Source organism: Brachyistius frenatus, unplaced genomic scaffold (assembly GCF_029030835.1).
Source record: "Brachyistius frenatus isolate BFR_SWC_R1_liver_20210118 unplaced genomic scaffold, ASM2903083v1 Contig_280, whole genome shotgun sequence".
In the NCBI taxonomy this organism is placed as follows: Eukaryota; Metazoa; Chordata; class Actinopteri; family Embiotocidae; genus Brachyistius; species Brachyistius frenatus.
In genome coordinates, this window is record NW_027210879.1 from 29,121 (window position 1) to 56,759 (window position 27,639).

The following is a 27,639-nucleotide window of genomic DNA, read 5'->3' on the forward strand; positions in this document are numbered from 1 at the left end:
TTGTGAGATTATGTATTACCGTTCTATCTTCTAAAAATTTCTGACTGGTTACCTTCAAAGGAAGCCAGATGCTGAGTGTTTGCTCAGTACAGCTGCATATTGTTTAGCGGTGCTGTGATGGCGACTTGTTGTACATACCTTCATTTAGACTTTAGTAACACAACGCAGGGGGAGAGACTGAAAAGGGTAGCCTGAGGATGGAATTGATACACCAGTGTTAGAATTGGATGGGGAGACATTAGCAAGGAGGGTAAAGAAAGGGAAAAGAGGAAGGAATATTGGATGATAGGAATAGGAGATAGGCGAAGGGAGAATGGGGGAAAGTGATTGGGATGTGCTTATTGTTGCGTTGACACCACACGCAGCTTGTGAAACTAGCTGTTTGTTTTTCCATGTCTGCATAGGAAGACCAACAAGTAATACAAATACTGGGACTGGGACTGAATCTGTATTAATCTTAAAATGTTTGGTAGATGTTTAGTTTGGTATGGGACTTCAGTTGGGCACACCTTCTGAAAATTGCAGAGCAACTGCAAGAAATGTATCCACACCATAGACGGTATATAAAAGTGAATGTAGCTATAAAAAATGTATGCAAAATTAGTCCAATGCAGAAATGTCTAAAACTGCAATGCCAGCGAGGGCCGTTAGGGGTTGGTACCAACAGGGCTTCGGCTTCACTGACTCCCATTCCACTTCTTCCATAATTGCAAAGCCTTTTTTAAATTTATTTTCACAAGTCATTATGGTGTCATAGTCACTCCTTATTTGTTTGATCTGCTTGATTTGATTGTTCATTACTTTAGAAATAAAAAAACTCAGATTGCGCCATAAAGTATAGCTGACATTTTTACCATATATCTCTGTTATTCATTTTTACTGCAACAGATCAGGAACTCAAAAGCTGCATATTATTAACAAGACAACATAAAGGCCAATTAGGCACTGAAATGTTTTCATTTTTAGAAAATAAGTAAAATAAAAAAGTGATGTATGTATTTCTTTTGTTTCCTCTTCTGTACCAAAGGATCAAACTTCTCGATAAGTTCAAATGAAGGAATTATATAATTTAACAAATTTAAAGAGAGAGAGAGGGAGATAAGCCGAATTAAAGTTGTGAAAACATCTTGAATAAGTTTACAATGTCAGCACTGGAATTTGAGTAATTGCCCTTGAATGTGCAAACTGAATTTTGGAGGAGTCCGTATAGCCGCTAATGATATATAAACTTCTCACATTTGTGGTGCCCTTTAGAAGAAAAATAGCCTCCAAACATGTGTTCCAAGTCTGGTTACATTTGGTTAAGCCATTTTTGATTTCAGAGCATTTATGGAAAATTTAACTTAAAGAAAAAATATTTAAAACTTTTTTGAATGGTGTTGCCTAAAACTGATTGACATATCGATCATAACCCTGTTTCTCTTTATTTGGTGTGATTTCTGTACAAGTGCCTTTCTGCTATGTTGTTGCAGATATTGTATTTTAGCTTATTATTACCATTTTTCCAGGTTTTTTGATGCTTAACTTGTCCTGCACTGTCTGTCGTAGAAACCTCATTGAGCAATATCCACAATTTCTTTACCAAAACATAAGCTTGCACTCTCCCACTGACCACAATACAATCTCAGACCAAAGGAAAGAATAAATGAGCCTATTTTGTAATTTGTTGCAGTTTAAATATTTTTGACACTATGGAAATAAAAACTGCACAGGTCTCTACACCAAAGGCATGCATATTAACATATTGTCTGTTTGTGGCTGTAAAATTCAGCTGTTCTACTTTACAAACCTTTTCACCCTAGCCCTTATAAGTCTCAAAGGTTTCACTTCCATGTACTTTTTAACCTGTAATATGTCAGTCATTTCTGAATGGTGGATTACTATTAAGGTGGTAGGCCCTATTTCCTCCCATTTTAATGGTTCATAAGTTCAAGCCTTCAGTTGTTTAAGGTTTCAACACATCTGATTTGAATCCTTATGAGCCTGAGGCGATTTTCAGGGTTATTTCACGACCTTCACTTTTAAGCTCATAACTTGCTGATTATGGGGGCTAGCCATTCATGCTAAATCTTGTTTTTTTCAGGTAAGTCTAGGCTATGCAAATCTTTCGTCATTTGATCTGATTATACTTAGAGATTTTTCATATTAGCCTTTATATCAAGGGAAAAAAATTATTACAAAATTGTTATATTTTTACATAGATCTTACCATAAAATATTGTCAGTAGAGACATCTTTTTATAATTGTATAGAGGAGATTGTCTGGAATCGGGCAATATCTGAACCATGTGTTTCAGGACACTGTATACCTTAGCAATTAAAATAAAAACAAGCTTAGTGCCTGACAGAAAATAAATGTTCTGAATTATGTGGGAATTGTTGAATTGTTCTTGGGTTTCTCTGTATAATGCTGTAAATTTCTGCTGTAAGGACTTTAATGTGTTAAGTGCCATGAAATAACCTGTGTTGTGATTTGGCGCTACATAAATAAAATCAAATTGAATTGAATTGAATGCCAGAGGAGTATCACTAAAAAGGGTAAGTTCTGCTGTTTATTTTGATATATGGTATGTTGGGAAGTGATCGGACTTTGGATATTAATCAATCAAGCATAGCGGGTGTGGAGGTGCACACAGCGCTTCATGCAGCATGTGTAATAACAATTAAATTTGTACTGACATTGTTGGAAAGCTCAAGCCGTGCAGCTCCATAGAATATCTCATTCATCCATTTTTGATAAATACTTGCTGTGCAATTAAACAGAGAAAAAGGGATGGGAATTTGGAAGCAATTTATGTCCAACGCAATTGCCGTTTTCGAACTAAACAGCTCTAAGGACTTTCTTGAGAAAAAACTAACAGCCAGAGAGTTTCCCCCAGAACTAGATAGGTTTTAAGCTTTTGCAGTTTGCATTCGCACCGCCAATAGGAACTCTGAAATGACGTAGCATGGGTGTAGTGTATATAGCGTATAATATGCGTATATAATAAAGGTTTCATTGCAATACTTCCAAAGAGGATGAGAGCCTCAATGTATGAAATCTTAAGCCACTGTCCACAAAATTTCGGGGGCAATTATTTGCTTGTTTGTAAATGAAAAAGAATACGACTTTTACAGTGTGTTTCTTTATTTATTACTATTATTATATGAAGGTAACACATTACTAACACAAGTAAGTGGTTTTAGTGTATCTTTATTTAAATTTGTATTATTTTTTTTAAGTGTTTCTAAGATTGTAAGCAGTGTTCAGGCTGTGTGTGTCAGTCTTTGGGCAAATTGATCCTGGATGTCCACGAATCAGAACCACATCTGAGATCAGATGTGGGGCAGTTGAACAAGTTCTCTGTGCATGTATGGAGGTACTGCTGCAGAAGATCACACCTGCGAGCTGTCGGTTCTATTTACATTATTGGTTTTGTGCCGTTGTCCTAATACAACATATAATTGAACAAGCAATTGCATTACATGCATCTTCTTTGTACTTAATTTTATTTTTTTTAATTTTTTAAATTTTTTATTAATTTATATTTGAATTTGAATTGCTGATCTTGAATACTTAAAACATTTGAGTAGCTCGACTTGAATAATTGCTTTAAAAATGTTAATTTGAATATCAGTATAGCAATATCATTTGAAATTTAATTTTTGGTTTGAAGCTGAATTTCAATAAACTTGAAATTGAATATTCAAGTCCAATTTTTGAATACATTTTTTTAAGTTAATTAATTCAAATTGAAATATAACTGATTCAAATTTAAATATAACTGATTCAAATGCAGTTTCTACTGACATATTCCTGCCCACATTTTACATCCAGTAGTTATGCTGCGCTATTAAACATGGCAAAGCTTTTGCTTTTCAATTCCCGAATCTCTGCTTCAGAACTATTGAAGTGTTTCTTCCTCTTGTATGATACATGTAAGTGAGCATAGCTGGGCCAGCAATGGGTGAGTTTCCCTGTGACAGAGCCTCAGAGCTTTATGTTTTTCTTTTTTAAATGCAAACCTCTCCACTGAGGCTAATACACTTTGAAGTGCCCTGTCTGAGTGGTGAGTCAAAGAGACATTAAATATGAATAAATATGTGTATATGAATATGTCCTAAGGTTTTTCAGTCACAAGTCACTTTATCTAAGATGATTCAGTTATCTATTGGTATTAATTCTGACCACCAATGTACTGCCAGGTAAAACAAAACTTCTTACTCCGCTGCTGAAACAAATTCTCACTGCATGTTCTCAAAATTAACAACTAACTTTAATGTAATAGCAGTTAATGTAATAGCAGTGTGAACACAGCAAAGCACAGCAGAACGACATTTCCAAAAATACCAATACTGACTGAGGAGAATTTGTCTAATTTTCAATTTAAAGTATAATTTGAGTTTTGTCTGTGATCTGTGATGGTTGTGATTGATTTTTAAGATTCCTGCAGGGAATGGGAAAACAGGGATATGAGAAAATGGAGGGTGATAGTAGAAAGGAAGATAGTAAATGAAAAAGGGGAGGGCAGGGAGGGATTGGGGAAGGAAAAGGCTTGGGGGTAAGGAAGTGTACCCTGAAGGGAATAACTAGGGCAAATATTATTTCAACAACAATCTGGATGCCATAAAAAAGTACCAACATGTGTTTCTGGCAAAATACTAATTATCTTGCAACTATTTGGACATAATTCCAAAAGATTTTATGTTAAACTTACATTGTTGAGATATAATATTTGCTTCAAATACAGACAGAACATGCAATATGACATCACCAACATAATTAGCTACAGGTTCAAAGGAACATTCATACATACATATCATATGTATGTATGGTAAAATAAAATATATAGTATTATGTATATGCTCTGTCATATGAATGCAAAGATACATATTAAAGATAACTATAAAATCACAGATGAATAGACAAACCATGAATAACATTACAATAACAAGTAACAAGCAATGCAAAGAAAAATCCACATGCAAACTTAGTGTGTGGACTTCACTGAATGAAAAATAGCGCAAAGTCATGACATTTATAAGATGTGGGGGTGAAGCACAGAAATTAATACAACTATAGAAATATTAAACTAAATAGAAACTAACCATTTATCTACCCATTTAATTACAAACCAAAATGGATGACTTATCAATTAAAGATTAAAAAAGATGTCCTGCTTGCCTTTCAATTTCTACCATCATCTTATCAGTAGCTAAATCAGTCACTGGCCTCGACATAGTCACAAGTTTACTGATTTACTGTTAAATTTGGGTGTTTCAAACATAAATATGAGGAATTGTACAGTCTACATTACTATTGTAGAGCAGGTGGAAGGTTAGTGTCATATACAGTACTAGAGCAAGAGTGATGTATAGTGATTTACTTTATTAAAATTGTTAGTCAAGATATTCCTCAGATTTCTCTGGTTACTTTTGACTAAGCTATATTCCTATTTTCTTTTATAATTGACATAATTGATAAGTTTGCTTTGATATGTTTACGCTCAATTTCCTTGATCAACATGATTCTCCTAAAATCTTGTGGCTCAATTCTTGCAGCAAAGCATAGGAAATCAAACAATGTTAATACAATCCAATTGACCACAGGGGATTCTGACCACCAATTATGGAGAAATACTAACCTAGAGGCAATTGATCATTGGTTAGAGGAAAGGGAAAGCGAAAGAAACAAAGATGGTATGCCTGGCTGGGCCCACCCACCTTTTGGCTAAATCTGTTCTTATCAAAATGACTTAATGTGTGGTTTGCATTCCTTATATCTTTCTCTCGGCCCATTTCAAGATCATTTTCATTTCATATTGTTGCAAAACAAATGGGGGCGGAGGATATCATTTTGGTACTGATTGGAATGAACAATTTGTCGAATAATAATTTTCAGCAATAAAAAGTCTTTGGAGCTTAAATCATGTGTGATGTGTGCTACAATTGGCTTGTTGCTATGAATGGCGTTGCCAATTGAAATCTGCAGACCGTGTACCAAACTCCACAACAGATTTGCCATCTACCGACACTGTAAGCAGCTCAGGGCCTTTGCCTGGAGAATATGAGCCAGCAGAGGTGTCAAGGACTCCACCACCAGATCTGTCTGCAATCAATGAACTGGAGATTCAACTGAGAATGACAAGTTTTCCTGGAACTGTCATATCAGAACAATCACATTGCTTCTCTACAAGTTGCTACAATTACTTTTTGTGGATTGAAAATAGATCAATGGATGCTGTCTTTTGGAAGTGCTGTAGACATTTTCCTGGGTCGTACAGAATATTCATTTGTCAGAGATAGATTTGAAGATTGGAAGCACCTCAGACAGAATAATTATAAACATGAAGACAGTAAGCCGCATGCTCTTGCACTTGGTAAACTGCCGGCATATAGAGAAAGCCATGTGCCGAATACCCGTGAGACTGTGCTAAACCAAATGCACGAAGATGCTAGTAACATTACATTTGTGGAGAAAAACCATTAACATGTAAATGTAGCATGAGATATTTTCATGAGGAAAATAAAGTGCCAAACAAGACTTTCCTCTCAGAGGGCACAGAGCAACAGAGGATGCTCCGAATACAGGAAACCTTTTTGGAAATATTCAATTTAATTTCAAAGTATGACCCCAAAATTTAAAACAGGCTCTATCAGGTTCCAGGCAATGCTACACTGATGAGCCCCAACATTCAGAATGAGCTAATGGACAATGCAGCTTCATTATTACTATGAAAAATCAAGGAAGAATTATGCGAGTCTACACATTTTGCCATATTAGCAGATGAGTACAAAGACCAATTCAAACATCAACCAAAAGCTTCCTGTCTCAGCTTCATTTTTGACAATGCTGCCCTTCTGAAAAATAATAAAAGAGGAGGCCATCCCCTTGGTACAATTCACAAACACGGTAGACATCGGAAAAATGGGAAAAGAAGTGGCGTTCCACTAATTTAGAAAATATGTTGTATTTCAATTGGCCTGAAAGGATAGCCTAACAACATGTGAGAAAGTCAGAGGGGGGCGCCTCAGTTTTTGCTCATATGGGAATTGGTGAATTATTGGATTCTTCTTTGTATCATGTTCGTAAGAACTTCTGTCGTAACAACTTTATGTTAAATACCCTGAAATAACTTGTGTTGTGATTTGATGCTATATAAATAAAACTGAAGTGAAATGAGAACCATAACTTCAGGGTTGTGTCTCGTTGACATTCATTTTGGAAATCGGAGCAAGGCAAACTGGCCTCATTAGAAAAGCGTATGTCTTGACAAATTACTTTTTCTTTTTTATGTAAATCATGAAGTTGTTATAATGCCACAAAACCTCATCAGTTTTGATGTGATGGATTTGTTAGCCATACTTTCTCACTGTTTCCAGAGCAAGTTAGTTTCTCTTAATTAAGACCATCTTGACAGTCACTGAAATGCAGCCTGTTGTATCAGTATGAATCAATAATGCAATCAAACAGAGCTTTGATGAAAAATGCTTTACAGCAGCAATTGCAGGGCGGTAAGGAGAAACTGAGACAGTGAGAAGAAATGATAGATAGATAGATAGATAGATAGATAGATAGATAGATAGATAGATAGATAGATAGATAGATAGATAGATAGATAGATAGATAGATAGATAGATAGATAGATAGATAGATAGATAGATAGATAGATAGATAGATAGATAGATAGATAGATAGATAGATAGATCGATGACAAAGAGCGTTAAAGATCCTTTCAATTGTTTGACCTCCGGTGACTTGTGACCTTAAGCCAGAATCATCAAACAGTCATAATATTGCTTTTCATAAAATAAAACAATGACCAACCTACAAATCACAGGAACCTCTCTGGCAGGGTGTAGAAAAGGTGAATGAGATTTGCATCAACAGAGATTTTTATTACAGTACTATAATTTTTCACTTTTATCTCTTTCTTAACCAGAAGCAGTAGCTTGCACCCATGCCCGTTTGCTAGCTTATGCTAAGGAAAAGGAGGCAAAGAAATAGGCAAAAGAATAAACAAAATAAAATTTAAAAAAAGAAGTTAAAAGGAGCATCACAATGTGATTAAAAATGTATTTACATCTTCTAGCCCCTGGCAACCACCTCAGATCTGATAGTATTAGATTATAGTGAGACTGGTGACATTAACCTCTGTAATTAATCTCCAACGAGTACAGAACAGTCTGTAATAATGTCAGCAAGAGAGAGGCAAGGGAGGAAAGAGGAATGTACGGGGATTGTAAGAGAATTCTGGTGGCACTTTAAAAGCAAAAGCCTGGTGAAGCCTGGTGATCATTTTGAAATGTGTGTGACTGTGAATTATTCATGTGTGTAGAAACTAAACAAAGAACAAATGTAAGAAGGTAATTTAAGTAAAGATAAATAAAGCGCTTAAAATAAAACACATTTTTCCACAGGGATAGCTCGCAATTATTTTTCAAGTGGATTTAAAGCTTTTAGAGTGTGGAAAATAGAAAGCTAAAAGGCCATCACAGCACAGCAAACAGTGGCACTACTGTGAGACAACACAGCCCTTTGAAGTTGAGTCTAATGCTGACCTGAATGTGCATGTGTGTGTCTTTTTAGAATTCAAGTTATGTCTGTCTCTTTGTCTCCCTACTTGATCATCTATCTGTAGATTGGTAGATCTTTTATATTCTGAAATAAAAACATTAGCTGCCTTGTTAGCTAACGTAGACCTTCGAAGTACTACAGTAGTCAGTGTTCCAGCCCAACTTGAGAGAGTCAGAATGACTCAACTACAAAAGATACTGTTTCCATTAGAAGAGCAATGGAGACTTTCAAAAAAACCTTTTTGTAAATGAAATGTGTAAAATTATCTCCAAGGGGATCAAATCAGCTGTAGAAACAAAACATTTTTCTCTGTGGGCTGTGCTGTAAAGACTGACCAGAGCTCAGTTCCAGATGTTCTAACCAACCATTCAGCAGCCAGCTCTCACTGGCCAGGCATGGCAGAAGCCGACCAGTGCACAGCAGCCACTCTCACTCTGGCATTCGGCCAAAACAAAGATGTTTAAGTGAACTCACATCCCTTCTTTTATTATCCTTCTGTTTTTTTACATGTACATTTCCTGTCCAAAACTCACTCAGCCCTTCCTAACAAAATCTTCAGTTTGGTATCAATTTCCAATTATGTTATATTTGATTACTTTTAACAATGTAGAATCTGCAAACCAAATCATTTGTATCATAAACCTTTGTCAACATAAATCAGGAAAAATTGTCATTGAGCATTTGGTTGTGGCACCCTTCCTCCTATCTGTAAGTACCAGAGTGAGAAGAGACTGGGTGAGAGGAGGAGAAAGAGGAGGAGGAGGAGGAGCAGGAGGAGGGAAAGACAGCTACACACAAAATACAGACACACACAGAAAAGGACGGACATACGGACAGAAAAAAACAGAACAAATAGAGAAACAGAAAGACAAACAGACAGATGGATAGTGTAACACAGACAACAACTGGCAACGTACAAATGCATGACCTGACACAACCTGGGGAAGGAGACAGTAACACAACAACAACAACAACAACAACAACAACAACAACAACAACAACAGAATAGAACAGCAACAGCACACATCAGACATGAACCGCACTGTGAACCTTAACCTTAAGACCAACCCGAACCTGTTCTCCCTGGTACAACTTAGTGTAGGTGTACAGGGAAGATGTATCTCTTTCACACAAACACAATTAGGCCAGTAAAAAGTATGTAGAGGCATGCATTTGGTCTCAGTCATGCTCCCAGACTCATGCAGTGTGTTCACTTAGGGTGTTTTCACACTTAGACAAACTCAGAGCGATTTTGTCAGCATTTTTTGTGCCTATGTGAACACTCCAAATAAACTCCTTCGAACTCTTAATCACATTGAACTCTGTTCGCTTTTCAGTCCATGTTGAAATTCACATAACCTGTATATTGTGAACACAAAGTGCTAGAGATTCACTTCCCTTTTTGTCATCGTATTTTATCCCTCTAAGCTTGCATAGAAAGATCACATGCATTTGCACAGTGATGCTCGAAAAGCAAACACGGAACTATGGCTGCTGGTGGCAAGACGAGTGGATAACGTTAAAACCACTGACAGGTGTAATACAACAGCCCAGTTATAAACCCTCAATGTATTTGGTTTATAAAGTTCAGTTTTTATTCAGTCTGATTGAGAGGGGTTGAGTTATTTTAATACTCCTTTTGAAGACTTTAATTAGTACGACGGAACAGTTGTGGACTTTACTGACAGGTAATCCTGATATTTTGTCAATCGAATACGGGACAAAACCTCTCAGTATATCAGTATAACCCAGTGCAGTTCAACAGCAACACAACATCTCAAATATGATGAATTCAATACATCAACACGTTGTATCATACTTTATGTTTCACCTGTCAGTGTTTTTATGTTATCCCAGCTGGAAATGATGCAATGTTGTAGTAATGTTTTTAGCATTGTTTTACCAGAATATTTTTTCTAAAGTTAGAATAATATTATCTAAAAACATTTCTACACATATGTATTAGCACAAAATATTTTTGTATTGTTTTTAACTACTGAAAACATTATATGAATTAGGGCATAACATTACCTATGTTCTGACATTGTTATGACAAATGTTTTCGGAATGTTTACACAAAACATTTTCAGAATGTTCTTAAACAACATTGTTGAAGATTTTGGGAACAACAACAAAAATGCTGATAACATAACGAGGACATAATATTCTTAGAATGTTTTTAGAGCGATGGCTGATCAGTGTGGTGTGAACATAAAGGCGACTGAGGCCCATCGGAGCAGAAGTGAGTGCTCTTTCACATGACCTCACAATGTAAGTTCACAACATTTAAAGTAAAAAGAACTGAATCCATTTTCTGTTGGTCCACTTTCTGGTTCACTTTAAGGTGACTGAGTTTGACCATATGTGGAAACACCCTTAGTTAAGTGGTTCTAGAATTGTGTGTGCGTAAAACTGCTGATTCTGTCCTCCTACATTAGATCAGCCGACACTGTTCCTACAGTATGTTAGGTGCGTATATTAAATATGATATCTAGCTATGGCATTATAATTGTGTCATAAGCCTGTGTATGGGATGGAATATTTTTTGCAAGTTTATAAGTTACATTTTTGTGGAGATATTATTGAGCAAACAACCATTTAATAAAAAAACAAAAACATGTCCCTTCTGTGAAACTTGATTAATTAACAATTATCAATAGTCTCTCATAAGTCTGCTCGCACACTTGTTCAAGCTCATGAAGTATTTTGAATGCCACAAATGCAGCCGATCATAGAATTACAGTCCACAATCAAATCAGTTCCACTAATATCAGGATATAAGGATTTGATTATGTGGAAGGCATGGTGGAAATTATAATGCAAAATTCTGGTTGTAGAAGCTTGATGATGACAGCCCGGGCTATTAAGTAAAGTGCTGCTAGTAAACTATGCTGAGCTGTTTTGTTCTGGTTTTGGTCCACAAAAACTAAACATATTTTTGTCTAGTTATTCTCAGTGACATTTAGTCAAATGTTTATATTTTGCTGTTGGTCCTGCTTAACTATAATTAGCATTAGCCTTGCCAGAATAACCTGTTCTCTCCATTGAAGAGCAGAAACTCCTTCAGAATAAAATTCGGAAAGGATAGAGATACTTATAATTATAGCAGCAATGATGTAGAGTTGTTTTTGTAATAGGCATGGATTTTTGATGCTTTATTAACTTTTCTTTTTTGAACCAAGCTGGATTAGTGTCATTTGTCCAACTGTACAATAATCAGTGAGAGGTAATAGTTGAAGAAATGTAGGACTCCAAATCCACAGTGTTATTTAAGTTTTTGGATGAAAGATAGTTTTATTTATGATTTTAGGTTTTTCCAGTAAAAGTTATCGAATAGTAATAATGTTGCCTGACAACTAGCCTCTCTTCTTATGCTGAACCCAAACAATGTTTTAGTGGTTAAGAGATATTTCTTTGGGGAACAAAACAGGACAATTAGAAGCAGTACCATCCACCCGAAAAATATCCAAACGAAAACAAAAACAAAATCAACATTACATCCACATCACCTGATAATGTAAAATTAGCTTACCTTTTTAAAAATGTCTGTATGTTTGTAGTTTATCTTAGCTGCTTTGCTGTTGCTTCTTGTCTAATTCTCATTTTATTTTGTGGATGAGTTTAGTTTATACATTTATTCGTCCATTTTAAACGCTTCTGGTATGAATTCCCAAAAATGTAAGACATTTCGTTACAGTACTTATTTTAGAATATTATTTTTTAAATTTTTAAATTTTGTTTTCAGTTTGTTTTTATAATAAAACAAATAGGTTGTCAATTAATATTCTTCATGTTTTTTTGTTGTTGTTGTTTTTTTTTTTACAAAATATACACTACCACTTATACCCAGTAGCTAACCAGTGCATACTTCTGCAAATCAGTCATACCTCTCGAAGCTTCTTTCTGTGTCATACTGTAAAAATGACTCCCTCCTGGCATTTTGTTCTTAGGATCATTTTAGTTAAGAATATGTTTTGTTCCTGAGGGTAAAAAAAAGGTTCTCTAACCTAATCACCCCAAAAACTGCTTACCAGCTGTTAGCATTCTTGTCAACTTAGTTGCCCATTGGACATTAAGTTCACTCAGTTTACTCAAAACATGAACAGTATTTTTTTTACTATTTACTGCCGTCTCATAACTGTCAGCAAACCATCTGTTAATACTCTGACACAGGTTAAATTCAAATGTATCTAGCCAATAAGGTGCGAAAGCTTTTTCTCCATCTGCTTAAACATCGACAGTGAAAAGTTTGCATTGGTAACCAAAAGGAAATTGGTCAACTACACAAAGTTGCTGTTCATCAAAATTAGACTCGTCACAAAAAATAAGTGCAGATTTTTACCTCAACCCCCAAGTGACATTACTTGCCGCAATTGCAATAGACTGAATCACTTTCAGGGCAAAACGTTGCCATTTCAAATTCTATGACCAGGCACACCACAGCCAAACATAGGCAGGTCATATGGATTTGGTCAGATGCATTGTCAAAAGTAAAACCTTTTCTACAAAACGCAACTTGTGTGCTTGCAAAAAATGCTGAGGCACAAAATACAACTCCATATACATTATATGTGTAAGAATATTCAAGTAATTTGTACTGTGTGCCGTCATTGTTGAGTAGGCTGTTAAATTATGAACAGGATGTAGCAAGTGAGCTAAAACAAGGTTGATGAACACAGCTGATAAAAAATAAACAGTAAAAATATGGGCAAGAGACAGTGAAGCAGATGTAAATGTTATCATGCACATCATGTAAGTTATCGTTGTAGTTTCTTGACAAAACAGAATGAATTACTGTTATTAACAAAATGAAATGCACAGTAAATGCAAGCCTTTTGTAGTACATGGACAAAAGGCCTGCACATACACCATGAATACCCACCCGCCTCCCCGCCCTCACACACACAGACACACACCGCCCAGTAAAACCAGTAACAAGCAAATTGCATGCACCTCAGTGTGTGTGTGTGTGTGTGTGTGTGTGTGTGTGTGTGTGTGTGTGTGTGTGTGTGTGTGTGTGTGTGTGTGTGTGTGTGTGTGTGTGTAAATTGAATTTTGTGTGTTAGTGTACCGAACTTGAAAAGGGTAAGAGCTCCAAACTTTTGTTATCTGCACTGTTCTCTAATGTTCTCCACTTAACTGTCATCTGAATATTCTGTGTATGTGCTGTTTGCGCTTTTCCCTTCCGTCAAATTCAACTTTTGTTCTTGTCTACCTATTTGGCAGTCGTCTGATAACTACAAATTGTCATACTGAATTTAGTAAAAATGATTTAATCCATAAAGCCATGATGTAATGTAATATACTTTGGTCTAGACCTATGTAATTTGTTGTACTATAATCTAATCTGGTCTAATCCCACCTAATTACTCTTAATTTAATCTAATCAAGTCTTTTTCAATGTATTCTAGGATCATTCATAAATTTGAGTCTAGTCAAATTCAATCTAATCTAATCTACTCTATTTAAGTATACTGTAATATCATTGCTTCTAATTTACTCTAACGTAATTGTGTTTGATAAAATCTAATGTATTTTAGTACAATGTATCTAGTTTATTCTAGTGCAGTAGTCTATTCTAATTTACTGTAGCTCATTCTAATCTAATTATTTATCAATTTTGAATCTAATAAAGTCCCATGAAGTCTAATGTAATCCAAGAAAAATTAAATCCATGGTTTAATTTAAATTCACCTAATTTAGTAAATTCAAATCTATGCTTTCTGACCAAATTATATATCTAATCCAGTTTGGTTTACCTATTCTATTCTATTCTATTCTATTCTATTCTATTCTATTCTATTCTATTCTATTCTATTCTATTCTATTCTATTCTATTCAACTCTATTCTATTCTATTCTATTCTACTGCAGTTTAGTTTGAACTCAACTTTCAATATTTTAGTGCCGTTGTTCTAGCCTAGCCAATTGTAGCCTATTTTAATATTTTTCAAATTTATTCTGAACTATCATGTATTGTTATCAAATCTAACATAATATACAGACCTGTGATCTGATCTAGTTTCATCTAGCCTAGCCTAATATGATCTAGTTTAATTTAAACTTGTCAAATCTATTCTATTCAAAGATGTGCTTACTTTTAACTCCACATTTGCGTGCACATGATGGTTGCCTTATGTATCCTGTGTCCATCCATCTCCTCCAGGTTTTATCTGGAACTTTACCAAGAACAGGCGGTTTTGATACTGTGTCTTTAAGGTGTACTAATGTCAAGTACCATCTCTCTTTCTGGCTTATCACAGGTTTTTTTGGGGGGTCTAGTAGCTTGCTAGCTGTGCAACGAAATGATTGCTCTGTTTTTTGGGGGGTTTTTTTCAGATAAAAGGTTGGTCGTTGGGTTGTGTTGAGGGTAGACATGCTCACTAACATCAGAAACTCATGAACGTCTATGCGCATTTCTCTGTGGACTATTTTGATACTTTCACAGTATTTATGCAGCATCTAGACCTGCTTTACAATCAAAAAAATGTGAGAAATATTTGAATTCAAACAATATTTGAAGTTAAATTCATTCTAATCCAATCTTTTGTTTACACAGACAGTTACCCAATCCAGTAAAGTTGAGGTTGTATTATTGATTGTACTTTGTGGGCTGTGTAAAAGTATTACCTCTGTGTTTTTATGGTTTGATCCAGGAGGAGATGGAATGAACACAGAGGTCCTGCTGTAGCAGAGGCCCCTCCACCGTAAACCACTCCTTCCCCAGGGAGGTTGTCACACTGCTGGACTCTGAGCACTCTGCGTTTGTGTGTGTGTGTGTGTGTGTGTGTGTGTGTGTGTGTGTGTGTGTGTGTGTGTGTGTGTGTGTGTGTGTGTGTGTGTGTGTGTGTGTGTGTGTGTGTGTGTGTGTGTTTAGGGTGTGTTTGTGTGTGTGAATCAGGGAAAAGAGGATGAAGGTGAAAGGTTAAGGGATGGATTTGAAAATGGAGTTATTTTAGTATTGGCAGGTCATGGTGGCAATAGGCAAGACGGCAACAAGAAAATTGAGAGCAAAATGAATGGATGAAAAAGGAAAAAACACAAGAGGAGACAGATGGACACCGGGGCAATGAGCATTGAATGGTAAAGGACAAGAGAGGGAGGTGAAGCAGTAGGGGAAGAGGACAAAGTCAAAATGGAAGATTAGTGGAGAGGAATGAAAACGATGAGAAATGATGAAAAGATGAGAGGAGTTAAGGAGTGCAGGTAGGAAAGAAAGAGGAAAAAGAACAAAAAATGTATGAGTGGTGAATTAAGCAAAATTAACTATACAGTGAGATAGGGTGACAGAGTGAGGAAAAGACAGCAGAGCAACAAAGAAATGATGTGATGACCAAATGACACATCTGATCCATCTGTTCGGACAGATCAGATTAAAGAAACTGCAAATTTACACATGAAAAGTTTCATTTCAAGACAAGATAACCAGACTGTTTTTTTTTTTTAGATATTTATGACATTACAATTCTGTGTGACGGAATATTTTTCTTACTGTCAACAAATCCCATAAAGGACAGAAAACAACAATAAACTGCAAAGGCTTCATGCTGGTTAAAAAAAATGGCATGGTCTTTCATTAAAATCAGCACACGCATTGCAGTTAACTCCCTCATACACCATCTTGCTGACATCTTGCTGAAATTAGAGCACCAAATATGGATTAATCCACCACCAAAAATAGTCCCCCAAAAAAACCACCATTTACTGCAGTTTGAGAAAAGTCTTAAAAAGTAGTGTCCCCCTGTTTTAGAAAAAAAAAAATGCTGTTGACTGTTGCAAGTCAAAAGGAAGCTTGCATTGATGAAGAAATCAGGGTCTGGGTTAACAGTTATCTGTGCAAAAACATGAAAAAAAAGGTTGTACTTGTGTCTTTCCCAAGTTTTCTTTGATTCCATAAGGCCATGTTTTAACGTCTGGAATTATGGTATGCGTGGCATAATTTAAATGAATGGAGTTATGTCGTAACATAAAGTGTTAATGTACTTGTTGAAGAAATCAAGGTGTAAAATATGACTCACTAATGGTCCAGAAAAAGAGTTAGGTTTACACAGTGACTGCTGGGAAGAGGACAAAAGACGCTAACATTATCTGAGTGCTCAAGTTCGGTTCTTTCCTATTGAAAACAGGAAAAGAATGAAGGTAAGGTTTGTTGCATATAGAATAAATAGTTAATTTATTATCACATTTACAGAGTAGCCTATTTAGCAGGAAAACAGCTGTTTCAACATCAGGACTTTGAAAATGAAACTGAGAAATAGATTGTATTATTGAAGGTGCTGCCCCTAGTGTAATATAGCTATTTATTGTGACGAATATATTTCAATACAGACTTCATAACCATATACCGTAACCACATTATTTATTTAGCTGCATTTATTTGTGTCAGTCTGAATGAAAGGGAATCCCGGGGTTGGAAAATTGCGGGGACTTCCCGTAGTTTGAACAGTGACACGCTTGAAGTAAAGCGAACGGGCCGGCCCGATCAGCAGCAGTGATTAACAACAGTCTCTCTGTACCTGGATGTTTCCTGCCACTGACCGGGCTCTGTGAGGGAAGTCTGTCTCACCAGCAGCACCTTTGTCCTCTTCTTCAGACCACCTCATTATATCCTGTGTTGGGACGAATTTATGGATGTTTAGCAACTTTGTGGTGCCACCTCACACCTCACAGTCATCGCACAAACATCACACACTCCTTACGGGACTGTTTTATTCTCATTAATGTCAACACTCTGTTCAGAGGAGCGCCATACTGCGCATATGCCTACGGCAGGCGGAAAGAAAAGTAGTTCCTGCAGGTTTTAAGATTAATTCTGGTTATTATATAGTTTCTTTTCGTTGATAGTAAAATACACATTTACTCCAAATTACTAACTCAAATATTGATATTTTAATAAGAAAATCAATACTAGAAGAGAAACATTTGGAATCGGAAGTATCAATATTTTCATACCGATCTGCACACAACTACTCGAAATGAACATTGATAATAAGGTGCAAGCATTCATGTTCAAGCCTTTTTTTTTCTTTTTTAAGCCTTGGCCACAGTGCTTGCACTCGCCAGACGAGTAACCGGCATTTGAGAATCCCAAAGGAGCCGATACAGAATGCCTGACTCTATTACTTGCAGGCGAAAGAAACTGGGTCATCGTGTCTTCACGAAAAATGAAGGATAGTCCCTTTTTTACCCACAGTCGACTTTGCTGTTTCCCAGGCCAGCTGCCGTTCAAATTGCCACCAAGCGACATAACAGCCGAGCACTGAAGAGGAACTGCAAATGCCTGAAATAGACTTTCACACACATTGCACCAAAGTGATCTCAAGAGACCTTTTTTGTCGAGGCAAAGACAGGTTATTGGTTGTTTTTATTAGGTTTCATGGTCAAATGAACTGGTTGTATGACAGCACAGACTAGAGGGCTGTTGGATTGTGTTTGTTACAGTGTCAAAGTTCAGCGATTGCTCAAAGTTCGGCTTGTTTATGTGATTCTCCGCCACTGCATTAAAGCCAGTGGTGCCAAATGAATGCTTGTATATATTGCTTGCATATAGTTGTTGTCGACTGTAGATTAGATGTGTTTATTTATTTAAAGTATTGATTCACGATAAATATTTCCACTATGACCAAATATTTGTTGAGAGTAGTATTCATTCTGAATTTGTTAACTAAAAATAACGTTGATCATTAATCAATATTGCAAATGTTAATACATTCTGTTAACGTCAAGCAGTCAATGTTTGATTTATTGTAATAACAGCTGGATTGCACACCTTCAGTGTTATTAAGTGTGTCAATGCCTCTTAGATATTGGTGATTATGAGTGAACATGCTTCTTGAGACTGAAATGACACTTTAGTTGTTGGTTCAGATTTCCAGGGTGGTACCCCATTAATATTAATCAGTATTATTATTTGTATAACTATACTAATTGAGTGAGTGACTCTGTAACAGTTTTCCACACTGAAGAAGAAATTCTATCACTGCGTTTCAATCAACCCGGATGGCAGCCATGCTGCCACTCACATTTTTGCTTACAGGTAGCCAGTGAGCCATTAGCCTGCAAAAAGCTAAAACACTAGTGGTGCTTTAAACTGTGAAGACCACCTAAATGGCAAGTCCCTGTTTATAGCCTTAATGTTGGAAGGCTAGCAAGTGTTTCCAGTCCATTTACAGTGTCAGTCAGTCATTTAAGAGTCAGTCAGCCCATAAAGTGTTTGGAAATTAAAAAATTTCCCCTCGGGGATTAATAAAGTATATACCTACCTACCTACCTACCTACCTTAACTCAGTTTGATCTGCAGGAGTTTCTGAAGGCTTCTCTTACATATTTTGCTGCCACGTAAGAACTAAATCTAGGATGATGAAAATGAGTACATTGAGTCTTCCTACATCTTTACTACAGAAATTGAGTGGGGAGATGATCTTTCAAACAGCCAAGAATTACAACTGTCATGGATTATCAAAAAGACAATAAAAAAAAAATGCTAATCAGTAGGGAACAGATTCAAGCACTTCAAGAGCCTGGCAGGAAAGTACAATGTATATTTAACAAACTAATTAAATGTGGGTTTCAAACATCACTGAATTTCCTGTTTCACTTATATGAAATAAAAAGCTTCAACTCTTCAACTCTTTCGTCAATCAGAAAATGCTATGTTAACTTCTTGTACTGGTTTGTTCTGTGACATGACACATGACATATTATCTCCCTCCATCCCTGTGGTCATAATAGCATCTTCACAACATGTAATGCTCATGATAATAAATTACATAAAGATGGATGAAGTGTCACCACTGGCTTCAACTGTAATCCCCTCCATTTTTAAATACAGTTTATGCTCATGACAGGCAAAATTCACAACACACTGCCACTAGTTTCCATGTCAGGTAAAGATACAGCCATAACGCCATTTGAATAGCTGATGCTAGTCTACTTTTGTTTTTCATGGGATTTGTTGACAATAAAAGAAATAAAACCGCACAAATTTTGTATGTATCCTCATACCTCTCTGTCTCAAAAATTACAGTTGACATTATAATGCCCAAAAAGGACAGTGTTTTGAAATGAATCAGTTTAGCTTTGTGAGGACAGTTTACCACAGGGATATCCAACCTTTTTTCCTCTGAGAGCTATTTTGACAAATGAAAGTATTCAAGAGCTACTCATGTAGCTCTCAGACACTGTAACACTTATTCTCATAGCTGAGCTTTACCAAACCAGCTGAATAAGGTTCTTTTAAGTGAAAAGTAACAAATTGATACTCAACACACACAAACTGAAACAGTAGCTCACGAGCTACAGGTTGGAGACCCCTGGTTTAACACAAAGAACTGTATCAGCTGTGATGAACACAGTGTGAAGTATTCACAGAAGACCAGTGTTACCCTTCAAGTAGTGTTGCCGAGTGACTGTTGATCCCCCGCAGTGCAGAATCTGAATATTGCATTCTTTGACAACAATTAACACACATAAAAAACTGCTATGAATACTTTTGTGTTTCAGCACAGTAAATCCAGTCACTTCAACATCAATGCAGACGGTAATGCTGCAGCAGCCTCTGCAGTACAGATGGAGGATAAATGCATGAAGGAGACATCTTCTAGTACAGCTACGTAGTTTGAAGGTATGAATGACCAGAAACATTGGATTAAATATCAATACCATTGAGCGCATATGGATAAATTGTAGGTTTTACACAATTAAGCCTGTTATGGTGAACAGTGTCAGGGGATTGAGACTAATGTTGCTAAGCTGTCATTAAAATGATAGATGGGAGTGAGGAGGGGATGTCATTTGTTGTGTTCGTGTAAGTAATTTAGTCCTCTTTAGTTTTATTTCAAAATATAACCATATGTTACATACTTTTACTGTTCTCAGTGTGGTGTGTGTGTGTGTGTGTGTGTGTGTGTGTGTGTGTGTGTGTGTGGGGTGCTTTTGTGCCCATATATGTTAGTCATTCATTATGTGCAATGGGGTAGAGACAAAACCATGAACACCTTCAAAATGCATGCACATTGTTAGGTGTTTCTTTTAGTTTGTCCACCTCTTTTGTGTATGTATGTAAATGGCAATGTGTGTGCTTGGAACACGTTACATGTATGTTGATGTTATGTTACACTACACACAGGGTCAGTACATATTAATCAAAACCATGCATCGAGCAACAGCCCACTGGTATCACTCAAGTACTCCATTTTCCTAAATCCTCCTCTTCCTTCCACTGTAAACCGCTGCTTTCCCTCCTCTATCCTCTTACCTTTCCGAACGTTCCCGTCCGTTGTGCGTTGGAACTCCCCTGCACTCAGCAGGAAACAGGCCCGGTCATGTGGGTAGCGCTCTCGGCTGGCGGTGGAACCGTGACCCCCAGTGGCTGGGCTCCGCTCATCTCCAAGAACCTGGTCAATGGTGGGGCAGTCCTCGTTGGCCAGAGCTGCTGCATTGGCCGCTGCATCACCATTCTGCTTGGAGTCTGGGATAGGGCATACAAACAGGGTAGGTGTGTGTCGCAGCAGTGGAGAAAAGAAATGAAAGACACAATTATTAAGAGTGATTATTCAGAGTGAGGACAGCAAAGAAGGAGGGAAATGTAAAATAGTGCAGGGGAAAAAGATAGGAAAGATAATAAAGGGAAAAGAAAACAGAAAACAAAAAGAATGGGACAGGGATGAATGCAAAGATACAAGAAGAAGACAGGAAGGAAGTTAAGAAAGAGTGATGGGCAGGTCCTTCAACTTTCCTCCCACACTAGTAGATTCATGTTTATTGGAGCGAAACAAGAACTACCCGATGCTTCTTTCAAATGAGGTAACTAAAGTTATACTGTTACTACAGTCTTACTATAACCTCATCTGACTCTCTGTTTTAGCGCTGTGTGGGGATTTAATGGTTCTCTCAGACGGCGGTCAGCTGGAGTCGAGTCGCGGGCATTTACTCTCGCATTCAAAATTAAAAACTGTGTGACCAAATCTTGACTCGGTATACCACTGCAGACAGTTAGTCTGTGATGGTGTAAGGGCCTGACCAGCGGGAAAGAACTTACGAGTCAGCTTCCTTGTGTTTGAGTCAGCTTTTCCAGTTGGTTGGACAAAAATATACTACCACACTTTGTCCCCCATTTGGAGTTCACGTTGGGATGCTTTTTGGTCGTAGGCTTTGCGACTCTCAGCTGCTTTTGTCCAGGAGTTTCTGGGCAAAAGAGAAAGTAGTTTTGAGATGTTGGCTGAGATCGGTCATATACTGGTGTGTTGTATATGCCGTCACGATGCTAGCTTTGCGTGGTTGATAGAGGAGGTGGAGAGGGAGAATCATTTGTCTCCCTGTCATCATTTCAAAAGGTGAGAAACCCGTGGCTCCGTGTGAGGTTGCTCTGATGGCCATCAAGACGAGGGGTAGTTTGACATCCCGGTCTCGATGGTTGGTTGCAATGTACTTTTTCAGCATACTTGAGCTGAAGCACGAGGGTAGTAGCTGATGTGGAATTTTGCTTTCACTCCCAGTATTTTCCACAGGTGTTGGATGGCATCAGCTGTGTAATGTGTTCCTCGGTCTGAATTGACACGAGTGGGGAGACCGAACCTTGAAAAGATGTGGTTCATCAGCAGGTATGTGATCATTTCGGCGGTCTCATTGGGGACTGGTAAGCATTCCAACCATTTAGTGAACGCACAAGTCGACTGTGAGGAAGTATTTGCTTCCTCTGGCTGACTTAGTGAGGGGTCCAACCCAGTCGATTTGGAGGTCTGACCAAGGGAAGGAGATTCCTCTTTGTTGTAAAGGAGCTCTATGTAGTGGATTTGCTGGTTGGAATTGACAGTATACCAGGCACCCTTTAATGTAGTCTGCCACATCTTTGCGCATATGTGGCCGTAGGCTACTTGTTTAAATTCCGGTTATGTTGCTTTAGTTCCTCTGTAGCCTGCGCATGAAAAGGTCCTTATGTTTGACTGTTTTTCAGCTCGACGTCGTGAAACCATTTCTTTTCCAAGAATCCAGATGACAAGTGAAGCTGAGGTGTGCGTAGTTGGAGTCTGTGCAGATAACAAGTGTTGTGATGTTTTATGCTATTGCTAGCTGCAGCTTGATCAAGATGGCATCGATTTCAGCATATTGTGAAGACTGAGGGTCAAGGGTAAACTTCTTGGGCCGATATGACATATCGTCCACCCACACAACTCCAGCGCCTGCACAGACGTTGGTTTTATGGTGGTTTACAGTTACCCACATACGCTGTGATTGTGCCTTCGCAGGCGTTTTGATCAAAGTATTGGTGGTGTGAAGATTCAAGTGGGGGGCAATACAAATGAATACTATTTATTAGTTAATCTCATTTAAATCTCTTCGTAAATGATTTGATAACCGATTATCCAATTGATTAATTTTGTCTTAGAAACCTGGTTTCAGCAGGAAGACTTTGGCAGTCTTAATGAAGCAACTCCTTCTTGTCATATTAATCATCACATTCCTCAAGTTTCTGGAGGAGTAAGAATATCAGCAATTCATTATCAATCGAAGGTACAAATCAAAAGCTCATCAATCAACCCAAGACCTAAACTTAGTTGTAATGCATTTAAATTATTAATTGTGGTGTCTCGCACCCAAAGTGGAATACACACAAAAAAATATATGTTTGGTTGTTTATCGCCCACCTGCCCCTTACTCAGAGTTTCCAACCAAAGTGATTACAGCGGGTGACTTTAACAGTCATGTTAATGTGGACAATGACAGCCTCAGTTCTGTCTTCATTTTATTATTAGACTCTGGCTTTTCTCAAAATGTCAATAAACACACTCACTGTTATAATCACACCCTCGATCTTGTTCTGACATATGGCATAGCAACTAATTTAATAGAATATCCTCAAAACCCTCTTTAGTCTGACATGTTTTAATTATGTTTGAATTTAAAAAGTTGGAATACACAGCATGTGGGGAAAACCTCTATTTTTGTAGATGTCTGTCTGATACTGATGTGGAAAATTTGATGTAGCGATTACATTTTTATCTACTTTAATGCCATCTGCCAATACAGTGGAAGGCAGCTACCTCAACTTTACTCCCACACAAGTGGATCAGCTCATTGGCAACGCTGCAGCCTCTTTGCGAATGACATTCGACAATGTTGCCCCTCCGAAAAAGAGAGTAACGAACCAGAGGAGGTCATTCCCTCGGTACAGTTCGCAAGTTTGTAAACTTCGTTACTAATATAAATGTCACAATGAGGGAAACAATTCAGTATACTATTCCTACCACTTTTACTAATGTGTCGTTAAGCCGAGGGGCCTTAGAAACGCCCGTGAGACGAGATTTATATTTAGACCACTTCTCTCCCTTTGATTTCTATGAGCTAACTTCAATAACTACTTCAACTGAATCATCAACCTGTCTCTTAGACCCCATCCCAACAAGACTGCTCAAGGATGTTTTTCCCCTAATTTGCATTTCCATATTAGATCAGATCAATTTAGGGCGGCACGGTGGTGCAGTGGTTAGCATTGTCGCCTCACAGCAAAAAGGTTCCGGGTTCAAATATGGTCCTGGGCCTTTCTGTGCGGAGTTTGCATGTTCTCCCTGTGCTTGCGTGGGTTCTCTCCGGGTTCTCCGGCTTCCTCCCATCATCCAAAAACATGCACCTCAGGTCAGGTTACCTGGCGCCGCGCTAGTGGCAGCCTGCTGCAGCATCTCCCCCCTGAGAGCCCCCCTGCTGTAGTGAAGAAATTTCCCCTCGGGGATTAATAAAGTGTATAAAATAAAAAATAAAAAAAAATGTATATTCGTCAAAAGTCTATGTATCACAGGCTTCTATTTTGTAGAACGAAATAAACTTTAACAGTTATATATAATTACATTTGTTAGGGTCACTTCAATGATTAACTTTAGTATTTGGACTTGTGTACTATAAGTAGTAAACAATGAGAGATATCTGATAGAAAAACAACCATGTCAAAAATCAAACCTTCAACCCCATACATACAAATACACAAACATGACCTTTACTGCTCCCCCACAACCACATTCTGATACTCCAATTTAAAGTCCTGTTTAGTGACTGTCACAAAGAAATTCAAAAAGGTTTGTTTTCAACTTGTATTTTCAAGGATGATGGTTAAAAATGAGAAACATTAGAAACATTAATCTGAGGCCATATTTAATTTGAACTGAATTAGGGTTTAAACATTTAGCCAATCAACTGATAAGTAGTTGGAACTATCTTGATGAGCAATTATTCCTTTAAATGACCGAGCCAATTCTGTTTACAGCTTCTCAAATGTTGAGTATTTGCTGCTTTTCTCTGTTTTATCATCATTAGTCAGTTTTCACTATTTTTATAACAAATTATCCACTTAATACAAAAAGAAGCAATAGACATATACTTGAGGTTATCAAAGATAACATTGAGATGAAAGATTTGAACAGATTTGGTTTGGTCCCATGAGTAAATGATTTTCTCATCTGCTATGTTGTTAAAAAATAGTTTGATTTAGCTTCAGAATTTTCCTATTCATAATGCTTGTGTAAGTCATTACTTTTGTGTTCATAAAAAATTTTTTTCACTCACATTCACATATGTCACAAGTTTTTAAGAACTTTTGAAATGTTTTAACATCCATGCCAGATCTCATTTTGTTTAGTCACTCACCTGCCCTGTTGATCTCAATGATCTCCTCCTGTGCCAGTGGGCAGTCCCCGGTACCCATCATGCTGCCAGATCCGACCATGCCTGGCCCAAGCACATTGCCCATCAGCCTGTGCGGGGAAGCTGTTGCCATGGCCAGGGCATCTGGCTTGCAGTAGTTGGGGCTGCCCGGCTGCGGCGCTCTTGGGATGTGCTTATTCCTCTTCTTGGGGAGCTTTTGCTTGGCCATGGCAAGGGAGTAGTACATGCCGAAGTTGTTGACAATTACGGGCACAGGCATGGCGATGGTCAGCACGCCTGCCAAGGCGCAGAGGGCTCCCACCAACATCCCTGACCAAGTCTCTGGGTACATATCCCCATATCCCAGTGTGGTCATGGTCACCACAGCCCACCAAAAACCAATGGGGATGTTTTTGAAGTTGGTGTGGGCGGCAGCCGTTGGATCATCTGGGTCGGCACCGATGCGTTCAGCGTAGTAGATCATGGTAGCAAAGATGAGGACACCCAGTGCCAGGAAAATGATGAGCAGCAGGAACTCATTGGTGCTTGCCCGCAAGGTGTGGCCTAGGACCCGTAAACCCACAAAATGGCGAGTCAGCTTGAATATACGCAGGATGCGGACGAAACGCACAACACGAAGGAAGCTCAGCACGTCTTTGGCGGTTTTGGAGGACAGGCCACTCAGCGCCACCTCCAGATAAAAGGGCACAATGGCCACAAAGTCTATGATGTTAAGGGCGCTCCGGAAGAACTCTGCCTTGTCAGGACAGAAGATGACACGCAGAATCACCTCAATAGTGAACCAGATGACACAGACGCCCTCCACATATGTCAGCCAGCCATCTGTGACCACCTCATACACTATCTGCAAAGTGAGAGAAAAAAAAAAGGATTGATTGGTTTTATCAAAGCCATACTTATGTACTTATACTTTTATTACAAGGTACAGGTCCACAATATCATGATCCACCAGGACCATATTGTTCCATCATGACACTGGTATATGCAGTTCCCCTCGGATTTATTCAATGCAGTTTTTTTTATGCAGTTCCTCCTTAATCATGCATCTGGGTGAAGAGTTCAGTATAATTACATAGCTCATATAAGTATGATACTAACATCTATCTAAACCCCTTCCAACCAAGATAATCCTCAGCAACCTTTGAATGGAACTAAATAATAATAGCAGCTGTAACAATTCTGTTTATGGCCAGAAATTGTAGCCCTAGAATCCTTATGACAAAAGGTAACTCAGACCTTGTTCCCATGGCCTTCAATGTAGGGTTTATAGTTTAAAAGATTCACCCTGGACAGTTTTACTGACTGGGTAAATGCTTAGCTAGACACCTTAACCCCCTACTCATTTATATACTCTGGATGACATTGGCCTTCAGCACCACTGTGAGGAAATGTGTCGTAATCTTTGATGAGGATTTGTCCTTTAACTCACAAACAAAGCAAGTCTCTCTCTATGCTTTCTTTCATGTTCTCTCTTTTTAATTATTCATTGATAAAATCAGAAATATCCTGTGTGATGCAGAAAAGCTTATCCCTGCCTTTGTTACTTCCAGGCTTTACTATTGCAATTCTTTGTTCAAAAATGCTACACTGAAAGTACTGAGAGGATGTAGCAAGAGTGACCTTATTTTTCATATTTTAGCTTCTCTTTATTGGCTTTCAAAATCAAGAATAAAATTTAAAATTGTACACCTAAATCATAAAGCTCTTCATGGTAAAGCTCTGTCTTATCTGAGAGAGCTTATGGAACCGCATCTTTCTACCAGAGTGCATTCTCCAGGATTCTGGCCTGCTTGTGGTTCTGAGAGTCTCCAAAAGTAGAATGGATGGCAGAGCCTTCAGCTTTCAGGCCCCTTCTGTGGAACCATCTCCCTGTTTTAGTTCATGCAGACACTTTCTCTACTTATAAGGTTTGGCTCAAAACTTTCCTATTTGACAAAGCTCAAAGGTAGGGATGGCTCAGGTTACTCTGCACCATCCCTTAGTTATGCATTTATTGGCCTCCCATGATGCACTGAGCTCATCTCCAGTCCTATCTCTTTCATCCTATTTGCATTTTTATGGCACCATTACATCTCATTATCTTCATGCCTTTTCTCTCCCACGGTTTTGTTTATGTTTGTTGTTTCTTCATGCAGTTCCCCTCGCTTATGTAGTTCTGTGTTTTATTTTGCAGATATACCTGGCCCTGATTATATTCAGCATTTTGTTTATCACACACTAAGAATCAAGGTATCTTGGCCCCTTCAACTTCAGAATTTGTTTATCTGTCAACGTCACGGCCCTTTATTGGCCACATAATGGGCCTGTTGTGTTCTTGGGGTTTAACTGGAGGATCACACTAAATATCCTCATGCCGTGCCCCTTGGTCTGCAGTCTGCAGCCAGACCCTTCTTCACCCTTTCACTGCTCTGCTGCACCCCAGTGGAGGACA

General features: G+C 37.9%; 1 protein-coding gene across 13 annotated transcripts in view; it reads right to left on the reverse strand.

Annotated features, from left to right (window-relative positions):
- LOC138634831 (voltage-gated potassium channel KCNC1-like) overlaps nt 1-27,639 on the reverse strand; it is a 124,713-nt gene that overhangs the window by 25,177 nt on the left and 71,897 nt on the right. For 4 of the 13 annotated variants that reach the window (XM_069722006.1, XM_069722003.1, XM_069721998.1 and 1 more), the window contains exons 3-4: nt 25,191-26,052; nt 20,812-21,024 (exon numbers count right to left, since the gene is read on the reverse strand). In XM_069722006.1, the coding sequence (XP_069578107.1) occupies nt 20,812-21,024; nt 25,191-26,052 (1,075 nt within the window). Of the gene's footprint in view, nt 1-138; nt 192-9,272; nt 9,345-15,185; nt 15,315-15,439; nt 17,165-19,939; nt 20,003-20,811; nt 21,025-25,190; nt 26,053-27,639 lie in introns of those variants that run through there. The other 9 variants (XM_069722001.1, XM_069721995.1, XM_069721994.1 and 6 more) reach the window with 6 other exon arrangements.